This window comes from Acomys minous (assembly GCF_964271855.1).
Source record: "Acomys minous genome assembly, chromosome: 2".
Lineage (NCBI taxonomy): Eukaryota > Metazoa > Chordata > Mammalia > Rodentia > Muridae > Acomys > Acomys minous.
Window position 1 is genome coordinate 58,095,323 of NC_140484.1, and position 27,403 is coordinate 58,122,725.

Below are 27,403 nucleotides of genomic sequence, written 5' to 3' on the forward strand. Positions count from 1 at the left end.
GGGCGAGCGCGGGCCCCGCCGAGTCCCTGCCATCCGCGCCCGGCGCCCGCAGCCCGAGCCGCACCCGCCGCGGACGGAGCCCATGCGCGGGCCTAGCCGGCGCCCGTCCGCGCCCCCGCCCTGCCCCGGCCCCGGCCCCGGGGGCAGTCGCGCCAGCAAGCGGTGAGTGCGGGCACGGGGTGGGGCTCGGGGCGCAGGTGATCGGTGCTTCCTCGCTCCTCTTGGCCCGGCAGCGTGCCTAGCGCCGGGCTGCCCGCCTCTGCGGCCCGGTCCGCCCTGCCTTGTGGCCGCCCTCCCGGCGGGGCGCCGCCCGGGCCTCCGGAGTCTCTGCGCCCCGCGGCCATCACGCTCCGGCCTCGGGGCCACAAGGACACCCGCGTCGGGCCCCTACCAGGGCCTTCTGATCCCGGCCACCCCTTGTGAGTCTTTCCCCGCAGTCACCTGCTTCCCACACCCTCAGCTGCCTTTTTTCCCCCCTGCTTGGTGAAGGCTCCCTGGCCCCTTGTAGAAGGTCTGTCTTAGTGGAGGGCAGGCTGCCTCTCTACCCACCCTTCCCCCGCTGCCGGGACCGCGCCTGGCATGCAGTAGGCGCTCAGTAAATACTTGTAGGTTGCACCCACATGCCGGCGGGCCGGAGCCGGTTGTAGGTTGGCATTGGCCTGCCTGGGCACGCTGAGGCTGCCGTGGCAGGACCTGTTTTTTGGGGGGTGGCCTCAGCCCTCAGGCGCCTCCAGTTGAGGCTTTCTGCCTACCTAGCGACTTCTAATTTGGGTGCGTGGTTGGGAGTAGCTCTCAGCTGTCAGCCCTGCCTTGGGGGCCTCTCCCTGCTTCCTCACACAGCCATTAAGGGCTGTTGGAGGAGGGGGGGGTCCTCACTGTCCCAGCTGGAGGTGCCACAGGTGAGTGAGTGACTGGGCCACTGCCTGGCCTGCCTGCTCAATGCTGGAGAGGGCCTTTGGGTCAGGCACCTGTTTAGAAGTGTCAAGCGGCTAGGGCCTGGCTAAGTGTGGTTCTCCTTGGCAGGTGGGGCAGGATCTCCTGGAGTGGCAGCCCCTGTAGAAGCGATGACAGAATACAAGCTTGTGGTGGTGGGCGCTGGAGGCGTGGGAAAGAGTGCCCTGACTATCCAGCTGATCCAGAACCATTTTGTGGACGAGTATGACCCCACCATAGAGGTGAGCTCTTGCTGTCTGCCTGGGCTCTGGCAGTAGTTATGGGTAAGAGTCAGGACAGGCCCACACAGCCAGGTCTTGCAGGTGGTATGGGGCTGGCTCCCAGCTGATTCATCAGGGGATGAGAGGTACAGGGTAGGCCGGCTCTGTGGATGCTCTAAGCTGTGTCTTTCTGCAGGACTCCTATCGGAAGCAGGTGGTCATCGACGGGGAGACATGCCTGCTGGACATATTAGACACAGCAGGTCAAGAAGAGTATAGTGCCATGCGGGACCAGTACATGCGCACAGGGGAGGGCTTCCTCTGTGTGTTTGCCATCAACAACACCAAGTCCTTCGAAGACATCCATCAGTATAGGTGAGCCACCTACAGCTAACTATGAGCCCATGGCACGTGTGTGCGCACACACCGGCACACATGTGTCTTCTCCTGACTGTCCTGGATACGGCCATGGCTGCAGCCGGCTAGCTGGCTCACATACACTCCGTCCCCTTCCAGGGAGCAGATCAAGCGGGTGAAGGACTCAGATGACGTGCCAATGGTGCTGGTGGGCAACAAGTGTGACCTGGCTGCTCGCACTGTTGAGTCTAGGCAGGCTCAGGACCTTGCTCGCAGCTATGGCATCCCCTACATTGAAACATCAGCCAAGACCCGGCAGGTGAGCTTGCTTCCCAGTCCACAGCTAAGTGAGGGATTCACCCCGCCCCACCCCAGCCAGGGAACACAGCTCATCGCCCCTCTCCCTCAACACAGGGCAGCCGCTCTGGCTCTGGCTCCAGCTCCGGGACCCTCTGGGACCCTCCCCCGGGACCCATGTGACCCAGCGGCCCTCATGCTGTAAGTCTCCCAGACGGCAGGCCTGTGAGGGAGGCAAGGGCCAGGGTCTGGGCTCACGCCCTGCAGTTCTGGGTTGACACAGCTCCAGGGCAGGATGGGGGTCCGTGGAGAGAGCTGCCCTGAGCCAGGCCGGAGCGGTGACCCAGGGCCTTCCTGTCCCCAGAGTGTCCTGTGGGTACCTGATAGTTTTGAGCCATTAAGTGTGTTAGGGTGTCGTACCTGAGTCATACTGGGGGTCTGGGAGATTTGAGTGGCTTTGACTTTTCACGGATATTCAGGAGTGAGCCTGCTTTAGGAGAGTTGCCCTTTGCTTTTTAGATGGGCAGAGCCCAGCTCCCTATTTGTGTTGGTTGTGCGGCTGAGGAAGGGAGCCTCCAAGACTGGGATGTTGCCTGATCCAGGCAGGGAGTTTCTTACCCAGACAGCACCACTTTCCTCCTCAGAGTCCTCTCTGATCCAGTCCCTTTGTTCCCAGGGTGTGGAGGATGCTTTCTACACTCTAGTACGCGAGATCCGGCAGCATAAACTGCGGAAGCTGAACCCACCTGATGAGAGTGGCCCTGGGTGCATGAGCTGCAAGTGTGTGCTGTCCTGACACCAGGTGAGGCAGGGACCAGCAGACATCTGGGGCAGTGGCCCCACCTAGCCAGACGAACTTCATATCCACTCTGATGTCCCTGCTCCCCATAATTCTGCCAATCCCCCTGCCTGCTGTCAGATGTGTCCTTTGTGCCCATCCCGGCACAGGCTTAGGACGTGGAGGTGCCGGATGCAGGGAGGAGGTGCAGACGGAAGGAAGGAAAGAGGGAAGGAAGGAAGGAAGCGATGCTGGAGCCAGGCCAGTCCAGGGATGGTGGACAGATGTGACCAAGACCTTCGCATGGACAATTTGAACAGACTGTTATGAACTGTCCCTATTGCCACTGGCACCCCAGCCCTCGACCCCTCTCAGTTCCCTCCGGGTGCCCATGGGGCACAGGTTGAATTACAGTAAATTATTTGATGGTCTTGACTTGTCTCTGGCTGGAAGTAGGAGGTGAAGTGCCTGTGGCCTCACAGAAGATACTGGGAATCTGGGATCCACCATCGGCCTTGTTCCTGTTTGTAGAAGAGGCTGGAGAGGCTTGCCTGGGACCCTGGACTGTGTGGCACTTCCTTTCTGCCCGCCCCAGTGATCTTGTGTTTCCTGCAGAAAGCTATAGGCAGCACAGGAATAGTCAGGTGATTTGAAAAGTGACCTATTGTCTTTAATGGGAGGAGGAGGTCTGGAGAGTAAGGGGCCATCCCTTGTCTCCAGTAGGAAACACATTTCCTGCATTCTGAGGTTCGTGAAATACAGCCCCAAGGATCACAGAGTGTAAGACCTGCCCTGCCCCAGCATCCTGTAGCCCTCTGACCTGTGATGAGGCTTCTGGGACTCTGGAAATAGGGCCCCAGTGTTTTCCGTGTAGCTTCAGGCCTCTGTCCCACTGGTGCCTACAGCCTGGCAATCTCAGCTCCCTGATATGGTGGAAACTGCTTCACCGGTTCCTACCACCTCTCTGAGGTGTACAGATGTTCTCCAAGTCACCTGTGTGGTCTTGAGAGGCACATACAGGGCAGGTAGCTGCTCACCGCTCCCAAAGGGCATGCCATGCCCAGTGCCTCATTTTAGCAGTCGTCATGGCTACAGGACGGTCCATCCCCTGATCCTGGTCCTCATCCTGGCCACTGGGGCTCACGGTGGGTGCCCTCTACCCTCTCAAGACTCAAGTGGAATATAAGCAGGCTCCAATAGGCCTGCTGCTGAGTGGTTGGTTGGGCAGTGGGACACCACACTTGTCTCTTCCCCAGCAGCCAAATGTTCAGCTTCCTTGTCCATGTGTACTTGAGGCCGCTGAGGTATCACCTGAAGCTTCACTGACTCCTCTGGAGCCATGTTGGCCATGAACCCACGGGCCTGTTTGGGGTTGTAGCAGTCTGGGTACATGCTGGGCTGTGCTTGTAAGGGCAGACAGGAGCTCGGTGTTCCCGCTGGAAGCAGTTGGGTGGGAAACATGGGCCCTAGACTTGCCTGCCCTGGGCAGGGAGCTCACGCTGGAGCTAGTTTGAGAAGCATGTCACTCCTTATCCTTCTAGATGCCACAATGGTACCTGAAGTTCTTCAGGTCCAGCCTGAAGCAGCATGTCCTACAGAGAGGCTTCAGGAAGTTTTCAAGGGTACACAGCTGGGCTCTGGGCTGGTCCCTGGGAAGGTCGGTGTTCATGTTCTGCCTGTGCCTAGGACCATCTTGTTGAGGCTATTGCACGCTTCTGTTTGTACCTCTATCACCATGTAGACATAAGGCCACAGCCAATGAGAGATCCTGCCAGGAAAGCACCCTCAACTCTTAGCTGTGATACAGGGATGGGCCCAGTGCTTGGGACAGTACCTTGCACCTTGCCCAATTGACCACTTCTGGCTTGGCCCACCCTTTATGGCTGGTTCGCTCAAGGGCTGGAGAGATAGGCACCGTGGTTGGTTTGAGTGTTACCCTCGGCTAGCCAAGGTCTGTACTGGGTACCCAAGGAATGACTTCTGTGACCATGACCTCATCCTCAGGATGTAGCTATCCCAGAGCTTCAGGGGGACTTGAGGAGGTCTGCAAATACAGCTGGCATAAGAGGATATCACCTGTCCAGGTGTGGCCTGCGCACAACCTCTGGGTTCTCTGTAGAGAGGGGATTCCATGAGGCTGTCATCAGGCTTGTAGCTTCTCAGGGATGGACTTAGCAGGGATGACCCTAGGATAAAGGGTTCTCCTGTCTTGGCCATGCCTGCCAATGGCAATTGCTCAAACACTGGCCTGTACTGTGGGTTATGTGGTGGGAGGGTAGGAGGGTCATTCTTCGGGCCTAGTTCGTCTGTTGGATATTGGCTCTCCTGGGCCTTCTTGGGAGGCAGGGGAGCTCCTAGGACAGTCACATCCCTGAGCAATTGGCACTGTGGAGCAAGGAAGGTCCCTGCCTGTCCTCACTTGATTGCTACAACATGGCAGGAGCCCTGGGCAGCTGGTGTCTCCTCACTGTCCTGATGGAACTCAGTGGCCCCCAAACCTCTCTGTTCTAGGTGCAGCCCAGTGCCTCCAGGGATGAGGCAGGTACCTTCACTCACTGTCTACTTTTTTCTTTTTTTTTTTTTTTATCTCATTCTCATAATCTGGGAACCAAAAGGGTGTGGCTGGAACCCCATTTTTAGAATCCTGAGAGCCTATAACGTACAAATACAGCTTATTGGGGGGGGTCATAACTTGAGGATAGTGACAGGTTGTCCCACGAGTCAGAGGCTTCCCCTCATCCCACAGACTCAGAGAAGGGAAGACTACCCACATAAGTCCTAGCTAGACTTGCTGCCCCACTATGTCCTGCTTCCTGATGAGCAGGGTAGCCTTTGAGGCAGAGAAAGGGCTATGGCAGATAGGGTTTGAGCAGCCAGTTAGACCCATGTAGTTGGTAGGGGACAAGGATGAAGGTTTGTGGCTGCCTCTTGGGCTCAGAGCAGGAGATGACATAGGTTGATGCCATAGCTGGTGGGAGGGGCATAATAACCAGCAGGGGTGTGTCACCTGGGCTTGTTCAAGCATGGAGGGTTCTTGGCTGATAAGGACATAAGGGGGTCCTTTGACAGCAGACAGTCCAGTGGCTCAGAACAAGTAGGGCAGGGAAGGTGTTATGGCTGTAAATTGTCACCACTAATTAGTGTGGCTGTCACCCAGTCTGGCAATTTGGTGCCATGAGAAGCTGTTTACTTAACTTGGATACTATGCTGCTTATTAATGAGTTGGCAGCTGGAACAGTGCCCAAAAGGCATCTTCCTTATTGAGGACCATTGTTGGGACAGAGGTAAACCTGACCCATGCCTAGGCAGTGGCCCCCTGCTTTCAGGAATCAAACTCAGGGGAGGAGATCGCCCAAGAGGGCTGAGGTCTTCTGTGGGACTGCACGAGGCCCCAGGGAAATTAAATGCAACCTCTGCATTTTCCCCTGATAGCAGAGTTCTGGCCAGAGGACAGGGACCCCTGCTGTGGGCAGCATCTGGAAGGAGGTCTGGAAAGTAGATGGGGAGGGGTGGGGGGAGGAAGCAGACAGGTTGGGAAGTGCCTGCTGGTCTTGTTCTCTTACAGAGTTCGGGCACATGGAAACCTGTCTCTGCTAGGCTGGAGCAGTAACATGGTACTTTCAGGATTCAGGCTTGAGGACCAGTAGTATCCATTGGTGTTTCAGTAGCCTGCCAGGTGCTTCTCCTGGGATGGCATGCTGCAGCACTGCCAAGATTGTGGGGTTCTGGGGTAAACCCACGAAGGAGTCGGGAGCCTGGACCACCATACCCTTCCCATGCTAGACCAGAAGCCCCAGTTCCTAGCTGCACCTCAGTGATCACAGCTAATCCTCATCGTTGTGTCCTGCCTACACAGTGACACAGAGCCGGCCTGGAGGTGAAGGGGCAGAACCAAAGGAGAGAATGAGTCACTTCTTATAAGAGGAAGAGAACTGCTAAGGGGAGACTAGAGAACAGACCCTAGTTGCTGGTGGCGCACGCCTTTAATCCCAGCGCTCGGGAGGCAGAGACAGGCGGATCGCTGTGAGTTCGAAGCCAGCCTGATCTACAAAGTGAGTCTAGGACAGCCAAGGCTACACAGAGAAACCTTGTCTCAAAAAACAAACAACCTTTAATCCCAGCACTCGGGTGGCAGAGGCGGGCGGATCGCTGTGAGTTCAAGGCCAGCCTGGTCTACAAAGTGAGTCCAGGACAGCCAAGGCTACAGAGAGACCCTGTCTCGAAAAACCAAAAAACAAAACAAAACAAAACAAAACAAAAAAACCAAACAACCACCACCACCAACAAAGAGAACAGACCCTAGAAGCAGGAATGGTGACACCCACTTTCATGCTCATACAGTGTGACCCATGTCACAGGGTCCTGTATGGCCCATAAGTCACAGTAGTAAGAAGGCTACTGCCTAAGGGAAAATGTCCATGCCCACTGGGTGTTCTGACAGATGCTGACAGGGAAACCCAGGCTGAATCAGGACCAGGCACCAAGCAATCTCAGGTATCCAGTGGATGGAAGTTTGCTTTTCATTCTGCTTGGCTCATGTTGTTTGTGCACAGGATTTCAAGTCTTTGCAATACGTTCCACAGGTTTGAACCAGAGTGTAGAGCCTGTCGGACCACATGGTAGTCGTCAGTTTGGTTCTTTAAGGAACCGGTGTTTTCCAAGGAGGAGGCCTAGCAGGTGTTAGATGGAGTAGCTGTACACCTGGCTCCATACTGCTGCAGTGTCTGTGTCCCCGAACCCGTTCCTCCCAGTCTCCTGCAGGAGTACTTCCTTCTTAAGGCTGTTCATGCCCTTTAGCCTTCGCCTTCGCTGGCAGGCCAGCTCTGTGTCACTGTATAGGTCTTTCCTGGTCTGTGGAGGTCCAGGAGCCCCTCACTCTTGTGCCCTCTCTGTAGGGCATAAGTCGTGGAGAGTGCTGTTCACAAACACTGATTATTTGTTTGCCTGTATCATTTTCCTTGGGTGCCTCCTGTTTAGGACTTAATGCCTGCTAGTACCCAGCACAGGGGTGTGGCTACTTTCTATAAGAAAAGGTCCCTTAGCAGTATCACTTCTTCTAGATCTCTACATCTTGCTTAGGATTCCTTCCTGTTCCCCTGGGACTCCCGTCCCTTTTGACATCCCTATACACTTGGGGACTCATGCTCCTGGCCTCTCCCTACCTCTTCCTTCAGGCCTCCAGAGTTTTGGGCTCCTGACAAAGGATGTGGCTCTGGGTCCTTCTGCTGTGCTTCCTAAGACTGCTTGGCCTAAGCTGGGCATGGTGGCACATGCCTTTAATCCTAGCAGGAGCAGGTGGGTCTCTGTGAGTTCCAGGACAGCCTGGTCTACAAAGCAAGTTCCAGGACAACCTGGGCAATACACAGAAAAACGCTGTCTTTTTTTTTTTTTTTTTTTTTTGGTTTTTCGAGACAGGGTCTCTCTTGGCTGTCCTAGACTCACTTTGTAGACCAGGCTGGCCTCGAACTCACAGCAATCCGCCTGCCTCTGCCTCCCAAGTGCTGGGATTAAAGGTGTGCGCCACCACCACCCGGCAAAACGCTGTATTGAAAAAACAAACAAGAAAAAATGCTTGGCTTGTCATCCTCCTACCCGCACAATCTGAATCACAGATTTCTTTTTTCTTAATCAGGCTGGGAGAAGCTCTGCCGTTTGTTTCTTTCTTTATTGAGACAGTCTCACCATGTAGTTTTCGCTGGCCTGGGACTCTCCATGTAGACCAGGCTGGTCTTTTTTTTTTTTTTTTTAATTTAATTTAATTTTTTTGTTTGAGACAGGGTTTCTCTGTGCAGCCTTGGCTGTCCTAGACTCACTTTGTAGACCAGGCTGGCCTTGAATTCACAGCAATCCACCTGCCTCTGCCTCCCGAGCGCTGGGATTAAAGGCATGCGCCACCACACTCGGTGACCAGGCTGGTCTTAAACTCAGAGAGATCCACCTGCCTCTGCCTCCTGAGTTCTGGAAGTAAAAGTGTGCCCTGGGCACACCTAGCTGAGGCTCAGTTTTAATGCTGGCCTTTCAGAAAATCTTTATTTCTCCCTCTTTTGTTTTTTTGTCTGTCTGTTTGATGTGTTGTTGTTTCAGCTTCCATTTGTAAACCTCTTCCTAGAATTTGGATGCCCAGGGAGGCTCCAGGGTTGGGGCTACTTTTGACTTTATCTCTGTTTAGCACTGTACCCATGACATTGCTTATTCTTTGCCTGGTCCTGGAAGGAGAAAGCCAGGCCGACCTGGTTTGTTCATGGCACCACTTGGGATTTTGCTGTCTCTGCCCCTGATCTTCTTCAATCCTGATATTTAATGTTCTAAATTTTTTTTTTCTTGAGAAGGTGGGGTCCAGTTCCTTATCCCAAATGTGAGATGGACTCTGGGAAAAGCTTTTCCTGAAATGAGAAATGTGGGCTTGGGAGGGACATCAGGAGGAGCTATAGTAGGCACTGCTGCCATCAGGGCAGGACTGGTGTCTAGGACACGGAGTTGGCCATGTTCTTGTTTACCTCCCTAGTTAGGGAGAGACCTATGCTCCTGCTGGACCTGTTTACTCATTCTGCTCCTGGCAGGGATGCAAAGGCAGTGCTCGTGTTTCCTTTGGCTGACTTGGTCCCTAGCAGAGGAAACCATACCTGTCTCAGGACTCTCAGCAGACCTGGGGAGAAGTACAGAGGGAGAATAAAAATCCTGGCTGGCAGGCCTAGGGTGACCATGGGAGGACCAGACTGTGGGGATTGGCTCATGGCCCTCAGGAGAGTTCAGTCCTCCTGAAACTGGACTTTGCCCCCCATGGTTAAGGAGTGGACAAGGGCTCAAAGTTTTAAACTTCTGTTCCTCCCATCCACCAGGTGGCATCATTACCCCTGAACTGGGGTGGCCCAAACTTTGGCAGCAGGTTCTTCCTCATGGAGGTAACCTTGCAAGGAATAGCAGAAACCTGGAAACCAAGACCTGTGTCCTCAGGGTGAAGACATGTGCTTCCCTTTCTGAGGAGCCACAGAAGTAGTACACACCCTGGCAGCAGCCAGTGGTCTGAGGGAATCCTGGATCAGCATGTCACCCTTTGCTCTCTTGCATGGACTCTAGTCCTTAGCTATTTCCCCGAGTGTTTGAACTGACAATTTGCTAGAACATGAAAAATGATGGCATTGGCTGAACTGGTTTCTTCTTGGTGTGGCTGTAGGACACTATATTGCCCTCTTGCTTAGAAAGCTGAGGTGACCAAGCTGGAAAAAAGCAGGAAAGGTGCAGACCCGGGCAGGTCATGCTGGTGGCCTCCTTTCATGGCATGGGACGTGCCTCAGGCCATAGAACCTTGCGATCCAGATGGGTCTTAGAAGGCAGCAGGCAGCAGCTCCTGTGCCTCATAAATAGTCCCCAGGGATGGAGTTCTGCTCAGTGAGTCTCCCATCAATTGCTACCCACGCCCTTGAACTTGCAATCATCCTGCTTCGTCCTACTAGTGCTAGAACTGCAAGTGTGTGCCATCGTGCTCAGCTAATATATAGAGTTTGGAAGCATCCTGCCAATCTTTCTTTTGATCAATGTGTTATGTCTGTTTTCATTTACTGTAATTGAGAGATGCTTGCCTTTAGTTCTATCATTTTATGGCTTTCTGTTCCTGTTGTCTCTTTCTTCTTTTTTTTCTTTTCTTTTTCTTTCTTTCTTTCTTTCTTTTTTTTTTCTGAGACAGGGTTTCTCTGTGTAGCCTTGCTGTCCTGGACTCGCTTTGTAGACCAGGCTGACCTTGGACTCACAGCAATCCGCCTGCCTCTGCCTCCGAGTGCCGGTACTAAAGGCGTGCGTCACCATGCCTGGTCCAGCTGCCTGTTTCTAATTTTCTGTTTCCCCTTTACTGTGAAACAGTCTGGTCCCAGGGTCTAGAGACAGGTTCCAAGGTGCTGCAGTGACACAGATGAAGGATTACACAGGGCACAAGCTGCACTCACTGGCAGGAGGGTGGTTCTGGGCAGCAGCAAGGCCATTGGCTCCCTGTGATAAGGATAAAGCCAAGTATGCATATTGGTTAGAAAGAGGTGACTTTGGGCTGGAGAGATGGCTCAGTGATTAAGAGTGCTGCCTGCTCTTCCAAAGAACCTGAGTTCAAGTCCCAGCAACCACATGGTGGTTCACAATCATCCATAATGTGATCTGATGCCCTCTTTTGGTGTACAGGTGTATCTGCAGGCAGAATACATATTATGTATACATACTAATAAATAAATCTTTAAAAAAAAAAAAGAAAGAAAAAATGAAAGGTGACTTTGTTTTGCCAGAATATGCCTGGTTTATATTAAGGTAATAGCAAAGTCAGGTGTAGCACTGCAGCAGGGACTAGGAGGAAAGCAGCAGATACACTTTAGTGGTTTTATACTTTGCTGGGAACATGTGCAGAAAGGGGACCAGGGTGTGACGTCTTGCCTTTAACTCCAGCCTCAGAAGGCAGAGACGGGATTCCCAGAGCAAGATGGCTATCGAGACAGCTATATCCAAGATCTCAGGGCTGGACTGAGAGCCCCTGCCTCCAGTCAAAGATGGTACTTCCTGACAGCAGCCGCAGGCCTCCACATGTACATGTAAACACGTGCATACAATACCCACACACATGTGGGCTCTCACACATGCAAAAACATGCGTACCCTGCACATCTCACTCATATACATGCTACATGAAAATGGTGGGGAATTTCTGATCAAATCAGTAAAAATTGGGGTTTGGGATTTAGCCTAGTGGAAGGCCTTGGGTTTGATCCTCAGCTCTTAAAAAAAAAAAAAAAAAGAATTAGGAAAAATGAGCCAGGTGTGGTGGTGCACTCCTTTAATCCAAGCACTCAGGAGCCAGAGGCAGGCAGATCTCTGTGAGTCTGAGGCCAGCCTGGTCTACAAAGTGAGTCCAGGACAGCCAAGGCTACACAGAGAAACTCTGTTTTGAAAAACAAAAATTTAGCAAAAATGGCTGAGATTATATCTCATTTGGTAGAGTACTTATCAAGCATATATGAGGCCCCAGGTTCAATCCCTATCACCACAAAAAGTGAGGACAGTAGTACACACTTTTAATCCCAGTACTTGGGAGATACATGCAGAAGGACCTTGTCCTTCGATGCTCCAGGAAAGAAGCCTCACGTTCACCAGGACCCATCCTCCTTGAAGGTACTCAGTTTGTGCCCACTAGAGGGAGCAAGAGCCCTGCCCAGTTGGCCCTGCTGGCAAACCGGTTTCGTTAGGAGCAGAGTCTCTTCTGGATTCTACCTGTTATATCTGCCCACACATATCTACTTCCTCAATTATGGGAATGTAATTGATGGTATAAAATTTTCTTTTTTGTTGTTTTTCGAGACAGGGTTTTTCTATGTTATCTTGGCTGTCCTGGAGTTGCTTTGTAGACCAGGCTGGCCTTGAACTCACAGCAACCCACCTGCCTCTGTCTCTCGAGTGCTGGGATTAAAGGCGTGCGCCACCATGCCTGGCAGTGGTATAAAATTTAGGAATAAACATTTCTATGTGTGGGATGCATGTGGGTGTATACACACACACACACACACACACACACACACAGAGTACCATGAGACTTTGAGCACCGAACTGAGATACCCCATGAATAAAGTTACCATAGAGCCTTAGGTACTGAACATAAAAGAATGTGAACCATCATTTTCAATTTAATTAAAAAAATACTGTTCACATGCTGGAATGATATTTTGGACATACTGACTTAAGTAAAGATTAGTTTCACCTGCTTCTTTTAAATTCCCTTTTGACATTTACTTAATTACTTGTGTATGCATGGGTGCCACAGCCTATGAGGGGAAATCAAGAGGACAATCCAGGGGATGCAGTTTTCTCTCTCCATCATGTGAGTTCCCAGAATAGAACTAAGGTGTCAGACTTGACAAGTGCTTTACCAAACGAGCCATCGCCTGTTTCTTCTAGTCTTCTTGCATAAAACTTTCCTGTTATTAAGTCCTGTAAGGTCACGTCTGTGAGCACACTGCATTTCTTAAGACCATCTGGTCTACAGGAAGTGCTAGTAACAACAGTCAAAATGGCACCGTTTTCATCTAGGCCACAGGATTTTAGGCTGATCTTATTTTGCTAATATGGCTTCAGTTTGTCTATAATGAACGATTTCTTGTAAGGCAAGGAAACTGTAAACCAAACTAATTTCTACCTCTTCCAAAGTGGGTCTATTCTTTTTAGTATTACATCAGAAAGCCTTAAGTTTGTTGGGGTGTGCGGGCTGGAATGGGGATGGGGGGGGGTGTTGCCTGGTCACTCAACACCTCTGTGTCTGTAGAGGAGCAGAGAAGGCAGAGGGCGAGGTCTTGCTTGTTTCCAGTCTAGCACCAGGTTCCTGAGATGTGGTGGTTTGGATGAGATGGCCTCCGTAGGCTCACATGCTTGAATCTTGGATGCCCAGTTGGTGGAACTCTTTGGTAAGATGAGGATGTATGGCCTTGTTGAAGTTGTGCCCCTGGGGGTGAGCTGAGAGCTTTCTAAACCCCACCACACTGTTTGCAGCTAGGCCTCTCTGCCTCCTATGCGTAGCTGAGGGTGTAAGTTCTCAGCTACTGCTCCAGAGTCAGGGCTGCCCGGCTCCCTACTGCCATGCTCCACACCATGACGGTTAGAAAATCACTTTCTGAAACACAACAAATTAAAAACTTCCTTTGATAAGTTGCCTTGGACAAGGTGTCGCACAGCAGTTAGAAGTCTGAAGGGAACAGGGAGGAAGGTAATGGAGCAGAACACTAGTTGGCCTCCTCCGCTCTGAACAAATACACACACACTACACACACATATTTAAAAAAAAAAAAATTCCCAGAGACCAGGTATGGTGGCCACGTGCTGAGGGTTTGTTCAAATATAAATAAGTCAAGCAAGCAAAGCATAGTACTCCCAGAACTCAGGGGAGCTGAGGCAGGATGGACTCAACTTCGAGGCCAGCCTGAGCTACATAGGGTGTTTCAGGCCACCAAGAGCTATTCGAGGCCTTGGCTCCGAAACAAAACAAAACAAAACAAAAGCCTCCAACACGTTTTGGCCGAGTTCCGGAAACACTTTTAGCATGTAGGTCAACAACGGGTCCAGGAATCGGCCCACACCACCCGTCAGTATCCAGCAATGAAGGCGTTAACTACCCCGGGAGCATCACTGCTACCCAGCCCTGGAGGGACTTTCCGGTAGCAGTCAGGTGGGTTCCAGGCATCCCTACAGACGGTGACGGCACCAGGCTATAGGCCCCGCCCTCCACCATGCGGACACGCCTCGCAGGACCTCGCCTCTTCCCCTCCAGTCAGAAGGCCGCCGTCCCGCTCCGGGTCTCCAGGCCTCGGGCTTCGTGAGGTCAGTTTCACGTGCTATGTTAGCTCGTGCTCACTCAAGATGTCTGGGCCTCCCGGCTCAAGCTGGTAAAGAGCTGGGGGCGAGAGGAGCGCCCCCGGGCGGGGCGGGGCTGCGGGGGAGGGGCGGGCGCGGCGGCCTCGCGCACTTGGATGACGCAAACTCACATCCGGTGCTCGGCTACGGGGCCTCACGGGTCCGCTTACGTACGAGTAGCTTCTCCTTCAGGCCGCCGAAGCAGGGACCCGCCCAGCCAGAATTGCTTCCCCTCCCCCCCAAATGAAGCTGCCCTTGGTCTTCGTCCCCCAAAAGCACCTCCTCGGGATTCGGGGAGTAGGTGGACGGCCTAGATAGAGCGAGATCAGAAGCGGAGGGTGGCTCGGAGAACCGGGGGCCAGGCTAGCCAGAGGCCTCCCGCACGCTGTGGGAAGTGGAAGCGGCTCCCGTGGGAGGGCACGGAACTGGTGTCGCAACTCCCGACTGTCGCTTTGCCTTGTTGGATAAGGCAGACGGATTTCGACAAGTTGTGTCATTTTGGCTGTGTGTAGGAAGGCCATTAAAATCGACTGGTCCTCTTTGCAGGATGGTGAAAAATCTGAAACCAGCCCACCCATAGATCGGTTGATTCAGTCAAATAAATGGATAATTGTGCACAAAGGAAAGTGTCATTGTATATAGGTATTTTGAAAAAAAAAACTACGTATTTTTGCGACAAGATCTTGTTCAGTAGTCTGGCCATTGTATATGTATTGTTTGTTTCTGTTTCTTTTTCTTTTCTGTTAGCTTTGACTGTCCTGGACTCACTTTATAGACCAGGCTGGCCTCGAACTCACAGTCATCCGCCTGCTCTGCCTCCCAAGTGCTGGGATTAAAGGCGTGCGCCACCATGCCTGGCCTGGTTTTCTTTCTTTCTTTCAGATTTATTTATTATTTATACAGTGGTCTACATGTACATCTGCAGGGCATCAGGTTACATTATATTTGGTTGTGAGCCACCATGTGGTTGCTGGGAATTGAACTCAGGACCTCTGGAAGAGCAGTCAGCACTCTTAACCTCTGAGCCATCTCTCCAGCCTATTTTGTTTCTTTCTTTCTTCTTCTTTTTTTTTTTTTTTTTCTTGTTTTTTGGTTTTTCGAAACAGGGTTTCTCGGTGTAACAGCTCTGGCTGTCCTGGACCTCTCTCTGTAGACCAGGCTGGCCTCGAATTCACAGAGATCCTCCAGCCTCTGCCTCCCAATTGCTGGGATTAAAGGCGTGTGCCACCACCGCCCAGCCATTTTGTTTGTTTGTTTCTTTCTTTTTCTTTTCTTTTCTTTTCTTCTTTGGGGTTTTTTTTTTTTTTTTTTTTTTTTTTTTTTTTTTGAGGCAGGGTTTCTCTGTGTAGCCTTGGCTATGCTGGACTCGCTTTGTAGACCAGGCTGACTTCGAACTCACAGCGATCTGCCTGCCTCTGCCTCCTGAGTGCTGGGATTGAGTGCTGGCATTAAAAGAGTGGGCGATCATGTCCGGCATTGTTTCTTTTTAAAGACACAATTTCACAGTGTAGCCCACCTTGCCTGAATCTCAGTATGTAGCACAAGCTAGTCTTGAACTCATCTTGATCCTCCAGCTCAGCCTTCTGGATGAAGTGCAGGGATTGACGTAAAGGTTGGGCCACTGTGCTTGTACACAGATAAAATAGGTTGACTGTGTGGCACCAGCTTCCAAACTCAGTGTGGAGGAGGATGAGGCCATCCTTGGTAATGTAGGTGGTTCAAGGGGGAGCCTGGGGCACATAGCAAGGCTATATCTTCTTGTTTTTGTTTGTTTGTTTGTTTGTTTTTGTTTTTGTTTTTCCAGACAGGGTTTCTCTGTGTAGCCTTGGCTGTCCTGGACTCACTTTGTAGACCAGGCTGGCCTTGAACTCACAGAGGCCCACCTGCCTGGGCCTCTGAAGTAGGGTGTCCTGCTGCAAGACCACAGCTTAGAAATATTGTAACAGAGCTAACCAAGTGTAGTAGTGGTGTACGCCTTTAATCCAGCATTCAAGCTGGCCTCGAACGCACAGTGACCCGCCTGTCTCTGCCTCCCAAGTGCTGAGATTAAAGGCTTCATGCCCAGCTAGAGGAAGCTATTCTTTTCTTTCTTTCTCTTTTCTTTTTTGAGGTTTATTTATCATGCATACAATGTTCTGCCTGGATGTGTGCCTGCCCATCAGAAGAGGGCACCAGATCTCATTATAGATGGTTATGAGCCACCATGTGGTTGCTGGGAATTGAACTCAGGACCTCTGGAGGAGCAGACAGTGCTCTCAACCTCTGAGCCATCTCTCCAGCCCAAGGAAGCTTTTCTTGGAGGATATTCTTAGCTTTTGATTTGTGGAAGCTACTGGTCTGCTAAGTTGAAAGATTCCATAAGGAAGCTGAGTGTAGGGACACAGGCCTTTAACCCCAGCACTCAGGAGGCAGAGGCAGGCGGATCTTTGTGAGTTCTAGGCCAGCCTTGTCTACAAACAGCCAGGGCTGTTGACACAGAGAAACCCTACTGTGAAAAACTCCCTCCCCCCCCCCACAGTTTCTCAGTGTAGCCTTGGCTGTCCTGGACTTGCTTTGTAGACCAGGCTGGCCTCAAACTCACAGCAATCCGCCTGCCTCTGCCTCCCCAGTTCTGGGATTAAAGGCGTGCGCCACCACCGCCCAGCAAGACCTTGTTTCAAAAATACAAAACCCAAAAGCAAATCCCATACCTTGTGGGTACGTTACAAAGCTTAAACATGGTCTTGAGGGATAGCTTAGAAGTTAAGATTAAGATCACTGTCTGCTGCTCTCCAGAGCACCCAGGTTCAGTTGCCAGCACCTGAATAGTAGCTCACAACTGTTGGCTCTGTTTTTTAACACTTAAACTTTATTATACAACCCAAGTAGCTTACACAAAAGGGAAAAAAGGTTAAGGGGAAAAGAGTGAACCTTCTGGTGTCCGTTCCACGGGACGGGTCCCTAGGTGTCTCTGGCCTGTGTGCTGGTCCGGCCTGTTTGCAGAAACTCTTCCTGATCACGTGTGTTTAAGCCCCGTCTGACCCTGTTGTTCCTCTCTTTGTCCCCTCTGCTTGTCTGTCTGTCACGTGTAAGGGGCGGTCTCCCTCTCCCATTGAGGGTCGATTAGAAACACAGTAGTCCAGGTGGAGTCCCCAGGTCCACTTTCTGAATTCCAGGCTTAGGATGGCCCCACCCAGTCTATCTCAAGGTTAATCTCAGGGAGTATCCGTGGTGTGTCCAAGGGCTAAGCCGACAAGACTGCTTTTACAAAGCTTACAGTCCTCAAACTACCATCTATAACTCGTTCCAGGAATCTGATACTTTCTGGCCTCCCTAGGCACAATACACAGACATATATGCAGGTAAAATATTCGTGTACATAAATAAAATAAATACCCGAAGTGCTTAACTAGTGGCAAAACGCTTACCCTTTGTGGATGTTGAGAGCCTGTGCATAAGAGGCCGTTGTTACCACCCCTAGCCACCTCCCCAGGGCCATCAAGAGTGCTTTGAACACTGTTCTATCCATGAAAACCTTGTCGGCTCGTAGGCAAGGTGGGTGTGTGCTGTTGTCGTACAAGAATTTCTCAGAGTCACAGTCCCACCCTATTCGTAGCAGCTGTGGATCATTTTAAATATTTTTAGTCAGGCCCAAAGAAGTGACTCAGGTTTGTCCAGTTCTGTTCCCAAAGTGCAGCCTGCGTGTGGGAGGGGCCGACCTGGTGGGCGGTCTCTAGAAAGCAAAGTAAAAGGCTAGTTGGGGCCAGAGAGTGAGGACCCGCGAGAGTCTCGAGGTCCCGCCCTGGGCGGAAGAAACGGGAGCGGCTGGGTCCTCTAGCTGCAGCTCCAGGTGAGCTAGGTTCATGTTTCGGGGAACCCGGCTGGCTCTGAGAGTTTTTCTCGGGTCCCTTCCTGGCCCTCTTAATACGTGGCAGAGCGTCTGGACCAGAAGGTTCGAGGGACCATAAATAGGGCGGGAGCGGGATCGCGGGCCGGGAGAGCCTCTGAGACCTGTTCCTCCTTAGGGTGTGGCACACATGTGTCCTGGAGAAGCCTTTCTCCGGCTGTGCTTGAAGGCTGACCTCGTGTCTCTGGCGCCAGCAGCCTGTTCGCTCACTTAAAGGCCCAAGGAAGGGGCGGGGGCGCTGTCTTCAGATCCCAGAATTAACCCAGCTGGGCTACAGCTGATAGCAGCTAGCTAGCAATCCGCACAGTCGCATCTAAGTCTGAATAACGCCTCTAAGCCGGGCTTGTGGGGGCCTCCTGCCTGGTCACCTGTGTACACTCCCAGGGCCTACATTCCAAAGGATCAATGGCCCAGAGAGGCCAAGGGCCTGGTCCCAAGGCCAAGCAAGGGGAGGAGTGTGGGAGGAGAGCCAGCTGCCTGGTTACTTTCATATCCCCTGTCCCTGACCTCAGATGATCAGTCAGAAGCTGGCACCTTACTTCCCACAAAGTCCAGTCCTGTGCTTTCCCCAAAGGTAGATACTGTAGGATCCCCTAGTCTGTAGTGCAGAAGAGAGCAAGGCCTGGGCCTAGGGGATGCTGCTGTGACTAGAAGTCCTGTAGGTGCCCCACCCCACTGTTAGTGCCCCAGAGATGAGTCCGTTTGGATGCCACACCCTGGGATCCAGGCAGTGCTGGTTGTACTCACTGGTTCATTTTGGGTGGGGATAACTCTGGTTTCTCCATGCTCTCTGGCTGTATGGCCACAGTGATTTATTCAGGTCCTTGCCTCAGTTTCCCCTGCCACTAGCCCTTGTGTCAAGATGTGTAAAGTGAATTTTACCCCCTGATTGGCATTAAGGGGGTATCCTCCCAGCTCTGGGAAGGGAGGGGAAGGCCCCTTTAGCAAGGCCATGCTGTGCCAGGCACTGTAGCCTCACAGAGAACTGTTGTCATTGTCATGATCATCATAGAGGGTAGCCGAAGTAAATTTCTACTGCTCTTAAACAGAACCCAGTACCCCCTCCTTCCTCTGTGCTAGCAGCACAGCACAGATCACTCCTTCCAAAGAGCCCTCCAGGGTACCCATATGCTGTCCAAGCTGGCCTGCTTGACAGATGCTCAGAATTTGGGGACGTGGGTGTCTGTCCCCTGGCCTCAGGAACATCCATCCACAACCAGTGCCTGCCTTGTTTGTTCAGGCTCTGCCTATCCTTGTCAGGCCCTGTTACCTATTTGCTCTCACTTTCCTGGATATAGGTCTCTCTGTATTTTTTGGCCCTGAGCTGGCTGAGGGTTATGCAGAAGACATCCCTGGGCTGACCTAAGTCCCCAGCCTCAGAAGGAAGTCCCGGAAGCAAGTGCCCTAGTGGCTGCCCCCCAGTACTCTCCCTTAGCCCAGAGTCCTGTGCCTTCCCACCCTTAGGGTAGTTGCTTGTTGCCAGGAGCCTCTCCCTGATATCTTGTTTACTTCTGGAGACTCAATATGTAGATACACGCACCCAGAGAGGTTGGGCCCCTACTGAAAAAAAATCTACTCTCATGGCTTCTGGATTCATCCTCTTACGAATTCCAACCTGTCAAGCTATGGGAAATGTCTCCAGAGTTCTCTTCTTTCTTCTGCCCAGACTAGGCTGTGCACCCACCATGAGTGTTGACATCCAATGCGAGGAGCTGAGTGATGCCCGCTGGACAGAGCTCCTTCCGCTGATGCAGCAGTACCCAGTGGTCAGGTAGAGGCAGCCTTGGGGGCCTTGTGGGTACAGTTGGGTCTGGCTCGGGGAGCACTACTCTGTTGTGGAGGTGGGTGGTTCTTACGGCTTGGTGGCCATCTGACAGGGGCTTGCTGTGTTCTAGAGGCATACCATTCATGGGCAAGAAGATGCGTTGCGTAACCTTCATGGGATGTTATTCTTGAGTTTTTCAACCTTTTTGTTTGTTTTCAGACAGGGTCTTACTCTGTAGCCCATCCTGGCCTGGAGTTGGGCTATGGGGACATAGCTCAGTAGTTGAGTACTTGCCTAGTATGCCCGAAGACTTGGGTTCAATTGATTTCCATTACAATATAAACCGAGTACGGTGGTACAAGCCTATAATCCCAGTACTGGGGAGGCAGAGGCAGGAGGATCAGAAGTCCAAGGTTATTTTCTGCTACATAGTGAGTTTGCAGTTAGCCTGGGATACATGAGTTTAAAAACAGCTGACAACTAGGCATGTAGCTCATGCAACCAGGTGGCAGAACTTGACTAGCCTGTAACATGCTTGAGGAGCGTACGTGAGCCACTCCAGGCTCAGGTAGGATGGACAGGCTTATTACCGAGGCTGATGGCAGCCGCAGTTGGCGGGCACCTTGCATGTGGCAGTTTAGACCCTTATTAAGCTATTCCTTCTCTAGACAGTAGGCTTTTCAGGAGGCAGTGGTGCCTCCCCACACCCTGTGGCTGACTCTCCATCTCCGACTGAGAGGGAGTTGGTATCAGCCCTCCTCACCAGGCTCTCATAGCTCTTGGTGACTCAGGTTCACAAGCAAGAGACAGATGCCTGCTTCATCCTCATCCTTCCTGAGGTAGCCTAAGGTTTGCAGTAGAGTCAGAGGTCAGAGGTCATTCAGGCATCCCCAGCCCTCCAGCAGCTTCCTGGGACCATGTCCCAAGATTCTCATGCTGCCTGGCGCTTCTAGTCAGATATGGGTTCCCAGCTCTGCCTTGTGACTTTTCTCCATTCTGGTTGCTTAGGGTCCCCTATGACTTTTACTGAACCCCTTCTGCAGGTTCCCTCATCCTCTTGTCCTAGGGACCTGAGTTTTGAGTCTGGATATCCTGCACATGTTCCCTTGGCTGATTGGAGGGCTTTTCCTGGTGGTCATGTGCTTTTGAAGAGTATGGATATATTATGGGTGTGGCCTGTCACACTGTCTTCTGGGTGTACAGTGACCTCATGTGGCCATAACTGAGTCATAACTTGGCCATGATTCGTCATGTGCTTATGTTGCAGCACCTCAGACCAGGTCAGAGTTCCTCTGCCTGTTACCAACATCTGCTTCTACCCTCTCACCCCACCTCTCAGTGCTGGAAAGTTGGTGCAAGCTAGGCAGGCACTTCTAGCTCTTGGTTTTTCTGAGATAGCTTTCTTCTACTGTGTTGCCCAGGCTGACTTGGAGTTTGGTGATTCACCTGCCACCATGAATGCCTCTTTCAAATGTAAACGTTGTAGTTATACTCCATATATGGGTTTCTTGGCTCCTGGTGGGTCATAGTAGCTGTTGAGTGGGATGATGGTTGGGTCTGAGGTCAGTGCCCTGCTGACTCAGCGGTCCTATCTTCAGGCTGGATGACTGTGGCCTCACTGAGGTGCGGTGCAAAGACATCAGCTCAGCGATCCGGGCCAACCCTACCCTGACAGAGCTCAGCCTACGCACCAATGAGCTGGGTGATGCTGGTGTGTGCCTGGTGCTCCAGGGCCTGCAAACTCCCACTTGTAAGATCCAGAAGCTGAGGTAAGCCCAGGGCTTCAGCCCAGCCTAGTCAGGGTAGAACTTGAAGTGGTCAAATAGGCAGCTGTGATGTGGAGAGCCACTGAGAGGTTGGGGAGGTAGGAAGGGACAGGTTGTGGTGACAGGCACTCCCAGCTCTATCCAGAAGAACACAGGTGACGTATGCAGTGCTGGGACTGGCCACACTATGGCCTGGATGAGCCACACTGGTGCCCTTCCTTGGCCTGGAACCCCATCTAGAGGAAAAGCAGTGGCCTAACCCTTGCAGTGTAGTGGGAGGTTTGGCAGGTTTGGGTTGAGTCTGTTCAAGCCTGGAGTTGATGGCCATGTGCTTCAGCCTTCAGAACTGCAACTTGACGGAGGCCGGCTGTGGGGTCCTGCCTAACGTGCTGCGCTCTTTGCCTACCCTGCGTGAGCTACATCTCAATGACAACCCTCTGGGGGATGCAGGCCTGAAGCTGCTCTGTGAAGGACTTCGGGACCCCCAGTGCCGCCTTGAGAAGCTTCAGTGAGTATATTCTTTGCCAGGGTCCCTGAGCTCTTTGCTACGCCCGACCCAGAGCCCAGCCATCTTCAGTAACCCTCTACCAGCACAGTGGATGAGAACTTTGGAGGCGACTCCTAGGACTCTAGGGGCTCCCCTTTACCAGGGGCTGACCTAGCCTGGGAATAGGAACTGGTGCTGGTGGAGCCTGGCCAGATTCTGTACAGCGTGACCCCAGATTAGCTGAAGATACTATTCAGTTAGGAATTTGTTTCTTTCTGCTGGGTCTGGAACCTCAAGAATTTTGGTAGGGCTCTTTCTGGTGGAGGCTTCCTGAGCAGTGTTGGTGTCCACAGAGCCTGAAGGCTCTAGGAACTCACTGTGCCTGACTGACCAGATGAGGCCTTAAGGAGGCAGTGGGAGATGAGATACCAGCACCCCTGTCTGGTACCAGTCTCCCTGATAACTGCATTTCCAGCCCTATCCTTAGTCCTTTTGCTGGGCCTGAGACCCTTGCCTGCCCCCCAGGTTGGAATACTGTAACCTCACAGCTACCAGCTGTGAGCCCCTGGCGTCAGTGCTCAGGGTGAAACCTGACTTTAAGGAGCTCGTGTTGAGCAACAATGACCTCGAGGAGGCTGGTGTCCACGCGCTGTGCCGGGGGCTGAAGGACTCTGCCTGTCACCTGGAGTCACTCAAGTATGTCTGTCCTAGGCCGCAGAGGCTAAGGGGTGGGCCCAGGCACCTGTGCCCCTCTTACTGTGTCCTGTGTCTCCAGGTTGGAGAACTGTGGCATCACATCAGCCAATTGCAAGGATCTGTGTGATGTCGTGGCCTCCAAAGCCTCACTGCGGGACCTGGACCTGGGCAGCAACAAGCTGGGTGATGTCGGCATTGCTGCACTGTGCTCAGGACTGCTGCTCCCCAGCTGTAAGCTCAGGACGCTGTGGTGAGTCGGTGCCCAGCTTCTTTCCATGGGGTGGAGGGCATGGTGGGGAGTGAGGGGCACTCTTGGAGAATGTTGCTATCCCACAGGCTCTGGGAGTGCGACATCACTGCAGAAGGCTGCAAGGACCTGTGCCGTGTCCTCAGGGCCAAGCAGAGCCTGAAGGAACTCAGTCTAGCTGGCAATGCGCTGAAAGATGAGGGTGCCCAGTTGCTGTGTGAGAGCCTGCTGGAGCCTGGCTGTCAGCTGGAGTCACTGTGGTGAGGAGGCTCGAGGGGGCTTGAGGGGGTGCTGAGGGGCGGCGGGACAGAATGGTGCCTGGGCAGAAAACGCAAGCCAGGATGGAGTGAGGCTTGGGGATGCTGGTGGACTCTGGAGGATGGTGCGGCATAAAGACGATGCTAAGCTGAGGTGCAGGTTCACAGAGGATAAAGGACGGCGAAGGGCGCGGGTGAGCTACCAAGGGAAGGCTAGTTGGAGCTACTGCCTCCAGACAGTGGATGCCGGCCTTTCTGTTCCTACAGGGTAAAGACCTGTAGTCTCACAGCTGCCTGTTGTTCCCACTTCTCCTCGGTGTTGACCAAGAACCGGTCTCTGCTGGAGCTCCAAATGAGCAGCAACCCGCTGGGAGACTTGGGAGTCCTGGAGCTCTGCAAGGCCCTGGGCCAGCCAGACACTGTGCTGCGTGTGCTTTGGTGAGTGTGTGCAGGTGGGCACGTGCTGGGGGAAGTCGGCATAGCTCTACACTCTGGCCCCCTACCTCCTGTGAGGAATCCCAGGTAGAGATGTACTAGGTAGGGCTTCCCTACTTTTTGAAATGGGGGGGGGGTGTCAATGTAGCCCTGGTATTCACTGCGTAGAACAGGCAGGCGCCTCAAACTCAGAGATCTGATGCCTCTGCCTCCAGAGTGCTGGGGATAAGGCATGCACCACCAAGCCTGGCTCCTTCATTTTCTTCACATTCTAGCAGCTTCCAAGCATGGGTTCTATAGAAGACGAGTTTCTAGTACTCTTGTGTATCCTGGCCATTGAAACACAGAGTCTGGGCCATTCATTTCTCCCATTTCTTTCTGGTTCCAGGGAGGTTTCTGGTGTCCCAGATCTCTATGTGAATGCCTGTTTTCTTTGGCAGAGTTTTTTATTGTTATTTTACATTTCTGTTTATACCCGCAAGCTGATACACCATATCCATACATGTGGAGGTCAGAAGGTAACTTGCAGTTGATTCTCCTTCTACCATGGGGTTCCAAGCATGGAATTCAAGTTGCTGGGCAAGTGGGCCCGGCTCCCCTTGGCAGCTTTGATTTTTTTCTGCCCATTGTGCTCTGGGATATTGGTTTGCCTTTACTTGGGTACTGGTCCTGAAAAGTCACGTGCTTTCTTGCTCTTTCTCTCCTTCCTCTCTCTCTGCCGTGTCCAGGAATTAGTCCTTGGGTTTTAAGGGAGGGCAGTTCAATTCCTGTCCTCATTTTCTTTTTCAAGGTTTTGTTCTCACTTAGAGATTTCCCATTTTCCAGCCAGTCCAGAGTCTCATTTCTGCTTTTAATGTTTTGTCTCATTTACCATTTATCTCAGCCCTGCCTTTTGTGGTGGCACTTTTTTTTTTTTTTTTTTTTTTTTTTGTTTCAAGACAGGGTTTGGCTCCTGGACTTGCTCTGTAAACCAGGCTGGCCTCAAACTCAAGAGATCTGAGTGCTGGGATTAAATGCATGCGCCACACACCAGGTGTGGTGGCTCATCTCGACTGCTGCCCATTCTGGACTGGACAGCCCTGTAGTCTCCTGTCCAGCATCTTGGTAGCCAGAGCTGTGGCATACTCTGGAAGTTGGGGGGGGGGCGGGGGAGGGGGAATTGAGTGTGGGTCCTGTGCTGGGGGACTTGGGTCCTACCTCAGTCACTTAAGAGGGGGTTCTGCAGATTTCAGGTCCACCAGGAGAGGCAAGCAGTAGCAGCTCCTTGATGTCCCCTGGCCTCCCTGTGCATTATACTCCCCAGTGCCTCTGGCTTCCTCAGGTTCCCTCTGATGGTTATGGGTACTGGACCTGCTCACTTATCCTTCCTTTGCCTGCATCCCACTCTCCTGAGTCTGGAAACCTGTCTACCCTGTTCCTTTCTGCAGGCCTCCTGATGTACTTGGCCTTGGTGCACAGGCTTTTGACCTAGCCAGGCTCCCCAGTGCTGAGACATTATATTCCCTCTGAGGCTGTGCACCCCTCTTCTGTTAGGGGAAGCCAGGGTTCTGTCTGTTATATCCAGCTGAGGGAACCTTAGCTGCACTTGTGGTATGGAGGGGCTGCCTTCCTGCCAAAGCCCAGATGTGGGTAACAGCTCTACCCTCTCCACCCAGGCTGGGGGACTGTGACGTGCATGACAGTGGTTGTGGCAGCCTTGCCACCGTCCTGCTGGCCAACCGTAGCCTGAGGGAACTGGACCTCAGTAACAACTGCATGGGGGACTCAGGTGTCCTGCAACTGATAGAGAGCCTCAAGCAGCCCAGCTGTACCCTTCAGCAGCTAGTGTAAGTGCATGTAGTTGGTAAAGGTGGTGGGACAGGGGCTCCCTGGCCCAGAGGGTTCAGGCAGGAAGGTGGGCATGGAGGAGTGAACCCCAACTGACTTTCCTGCCTGTGTACAGCATGTATGACATTTACTGGGCAGAGGAGGTGGAAGACAAGCTGCGGGCCCTGGAGGAAGAAAGGCCATCCCTGAGGATCATCTCCTGAGATGTGCACCTCTCTGGACATATGACATTAGTCCAGCCCCAGGGTCAGCCAGCAGGATCTCTGGGCTCTGGGTGTCCCAGTGTTGACTGGAGATATGCATTGCGATCTTACTTCAGTAGAAAACTTTAGACACTTTATAACTATTAAAACACTTTGTTGACAAGAAAGGTCCTTGTCACTTTTTGTGGCCTGGTGTAGGTCTGCTATGGACCCATGATACTATGCCTACTACCTATTATGAGCACTTCGTGCAAATGTTCACCCCAGCCCTTATGAACTCTCCAAGATGGCCTTTAAAAAGGTAAGGTTTTATGCCAGATGTGGTGGCGCATGCCTTTAATCCCAGCACTCAGGAGGCAGAGGCAGGCGGATCGCTGTGAGTTCCAGGCTAGCCTGGACTACAAAGCAAGTCCAGGACAGCTAAGGCTACACAGAGAGACCCTGTCTCCCCCCCCCCCCCCCAAAAAAAGGTAGGGTCTTGCTACCGTAGTCTTGATCAGCCCTGATTACCTATTGCTCATCTACTGCCTGAGTGTTGGGACCACAGGCATTATAGAGGGGATTCCAGCTGCATGCCATTAAACTTTGCTCTAAGGTAGGTCTCAAAGTGACTTTCACAGCTGAAATCTTCCTTCTGCCCACACCGAGGAGCATGAGGGGTGAGGACTGTCTTGGCTTGCAGGTGGATCTCTGTGAGTTCAAGCCCAGCCTGGTTTAAAAATCGAGTGGAGGACAGCCAAGGCTACACAGAGAAACCCTGTCTCAAAAACAAACAAACCAAAAAACGAAACAGAGAGGGAGGGGGTGGGTAGCCAGTACAACTCTAGAAGAAACTGGCTATGTCATGTGGCAAATATGAGAGCTGTGGGCTCTTATTTACAAAACAAATGCAAAAGACAACAAATGCTAGAGTTAAAAATGGTTGCTCAAGCCGGGCGTGGTGGCGCACGCCTTTAATCCCAGCACTCCGGAGGCAGAGGCAGGTGGATCACTCTGAGTTGCAGCCTGGTCTGCAAACAGAGTCCAGGACAGCCAAGGCTACACAGAGAAACTCTGTCTCAAAAAACCAAACCAAAAACCAAAACCTTAAAAATGGAGCTATGGTAGGACCCAGCAATTGCACTACTAGCTACATATAGCAAACAAACTGAATCAGTATGTTAGAGCATGCCTTGTCTCTACATGTACTGCCTCGATCACTACAACAGTAGTCACAGCAGCCAGAAAATGGGAGAAAAAAATGTGGGACATGGGGCTGGATGGTGGCTAACAACCACCTCTAGCAGCAGCTCCAGGGGATCTGATGGCCTCTTCTGGCCTCCACTGTCACCTGCTCTCATGTGCAATTACCCATACACAGATTTAATTAAAATGTTTTAAATTAAAATTTTTTGTTGTTAGCCAGGCATGGTGGTGTTATTTTTTGAGACAGGAGTTTTGTGAAATAGCCCTGGCTGTCCTAGACCAGGTTGGCCTCAAACTCACAGAGATCCACCAGTGCCTGACTCTGTCTCCCAAGTGTTGAGATGAATTTTTTTTTCTTTTCTTTTCTTTTTTTTTTCCGAGACAGGGTCTCTCTGTGATAGCCTTGGCTGTCCTGGACTCACTTTGTAGACCAGGCTGGCCTCGAATTCACAGTGATCCGCCCGCCTCTGCCTCCTGAGTGCTGGGATTAAAGATGTGTGCCACCACGCCGGGCTTAATTTTTTGGTTTTTCAACACAGGGTTTCTCTGTGTAGCCCTGGATGTCCTGGAACCCTCTTTGTAGACCAAGGCCTGTAGATCCGCCTGCCTCTGCCTCCTGAATGCTGGGATTAAAGGCGTGTGCCACGACATCTGGCAAAACTTTTTTTTTTTTTTTTGGTTTTTCACGACAGGG

General features: G+C 52.1%; 2 protein-coding genes across 10 annotated transcripts; both read left to right on the forward strand.

The window, feature by feature from the left end:
- Positions 1-16: 16 nt before the first annotated feature.
- HRAS (HRas proto-oncogene, GTPase) lies at positions 17-3,021 on the forward strand. Of its 5 annotated transcripts, none has more exons than XM_084774124.1 (6): positions 17-162; positions 1,024-1,175; positions 1,351-1,529; positions 1,671-1,830; positions 1,926-2,009; positions 2,485-3,021. In XM_084774124.1, the coding sequence occupies exons 2-5, from the start codon at positions 1,065-1,067 to the stop codon at positions 1,989-1,991; spliced, it is 516 nt and encodes a 171-aa protein (XP_084630250.1). In that variant the 5' UTR covers positions 17-162; positions 1,024-1,064; the 3' UTR covers positions 1,992-2,009; positions 2,485-3,021. The 5 variants fall into 5 exon arrangements, with proteins under 5 accessions (XP_084630250.1, XP_084630249.1, XP_084630248.1 ...); XM_084774123.1 differs by lacking the exon at positions 1,926-2,009 and having other exon boundaries at positions 19-162; positions 2,485-2,610; positions 2,728-3,021; XM_084774122.1 differs by lacking the exon at positions 1,926-2,009 and having other exon boundaries at positions 20-162; positions 2,485-2,610; positions 2,757-3,021.
- Positions 3,022-13,765: 10,744 nt separating this feature from the next.
- Positions 13,766-25,691, forward strand: RNH1 (ribonuclease/angiogenin inhibitor 1). 5 transcript variants are annotated; one of them, XM_084774108.1, is made up of 10 exons: positions 13,766-13,922; positions 19,508-19,612; positions 21,205-21,375; positions 21,710-21,880; positions 22,385-22,555; positions 22,635-22,805; positions 22,892-23,062; positions 23,327-23,497; positions 25,150-25,320; positions 25,437-25,691. In XM_084774108.1, exons 2-10 carry the CDS (start codon positions 19,527-19,529, stop codon positions 25,522-25,524), a joined length of 1,371 nt encoding a protein of 456 aa, XP_084630234.1. In that variant the 5' UTR covers positions 13,766-13,922; positions 19,508-19,526; the 3' UTR covers positions 25,525-25,691. The 5 variants fall into 5 exon arrangements, with proteins under 5 accessions (XP_084630234.1, XP_084630235.1, XP_084630233.1 ...); XM_084774109.1 differs by having other exon boundaries at positions 13,767-13,922; positions 19,513-19,612; XM_084774107.1 differs by lacking the exon at positions 13,766-13,922 and adding an exon at positions 17,628-17,784.
- The last annotated feature ends 1,712 nt before the right edge of the window (positions 25,692-27,403 follow it).

What these genes read in the sequence shown, in the direction of transcription:
- RNH1 (XM_084774106.1), top strand. Translation starts at nt 17,798, where the DNA reads ATGTTTCGGGGAACCCGGCTGGCTCTGAGAGTTTTTCTCGGGTCCCTT. An exon ending in CAGCAGTACCCAGTGGTCAG is followed by an intron (nt 19,613 to 21,204) that starts GTAGAGGCAGCC and finishes TCCTATCTTCAG; the next exon opens with GCTGGATGACTGTGGCCTCA. An exon ending in TGTCAGCTGGAGTCACTGTG is followed by an intron (nt 23,063 to 23,326) that starts GTGAGGAGGCTC and finishes CTGTTCCTACAG; the next exon opens with GGTAAAGACCTGTAGTCTCA.
- HRAS (XM_084774123.1), top strand. Translation starts at nt 1,065, where the DNA reads ATGACAGAATACAAGCTTGTGGTGGTGGGCGCTGGAGGCGTGGGAAAG. An exon ending in AGTATGACCCCACCATAGAG is followed by an intron (nt 1,176 to 1,350) that starts GTGAGCTCTTGC and finishes GTCTTTCTGCAG; the next exon opens with GACTCCTATCGGAAGCAGGT. An exon ending in GAAGACATCCATCAGTATAG is followed by an intron (nt 1,530 to 1,670) that starts GTGAGCCACCTA and finishes GTCCCCTTCCAG; the next exon opens with GGAGCAGATCAAGCGGGTGA.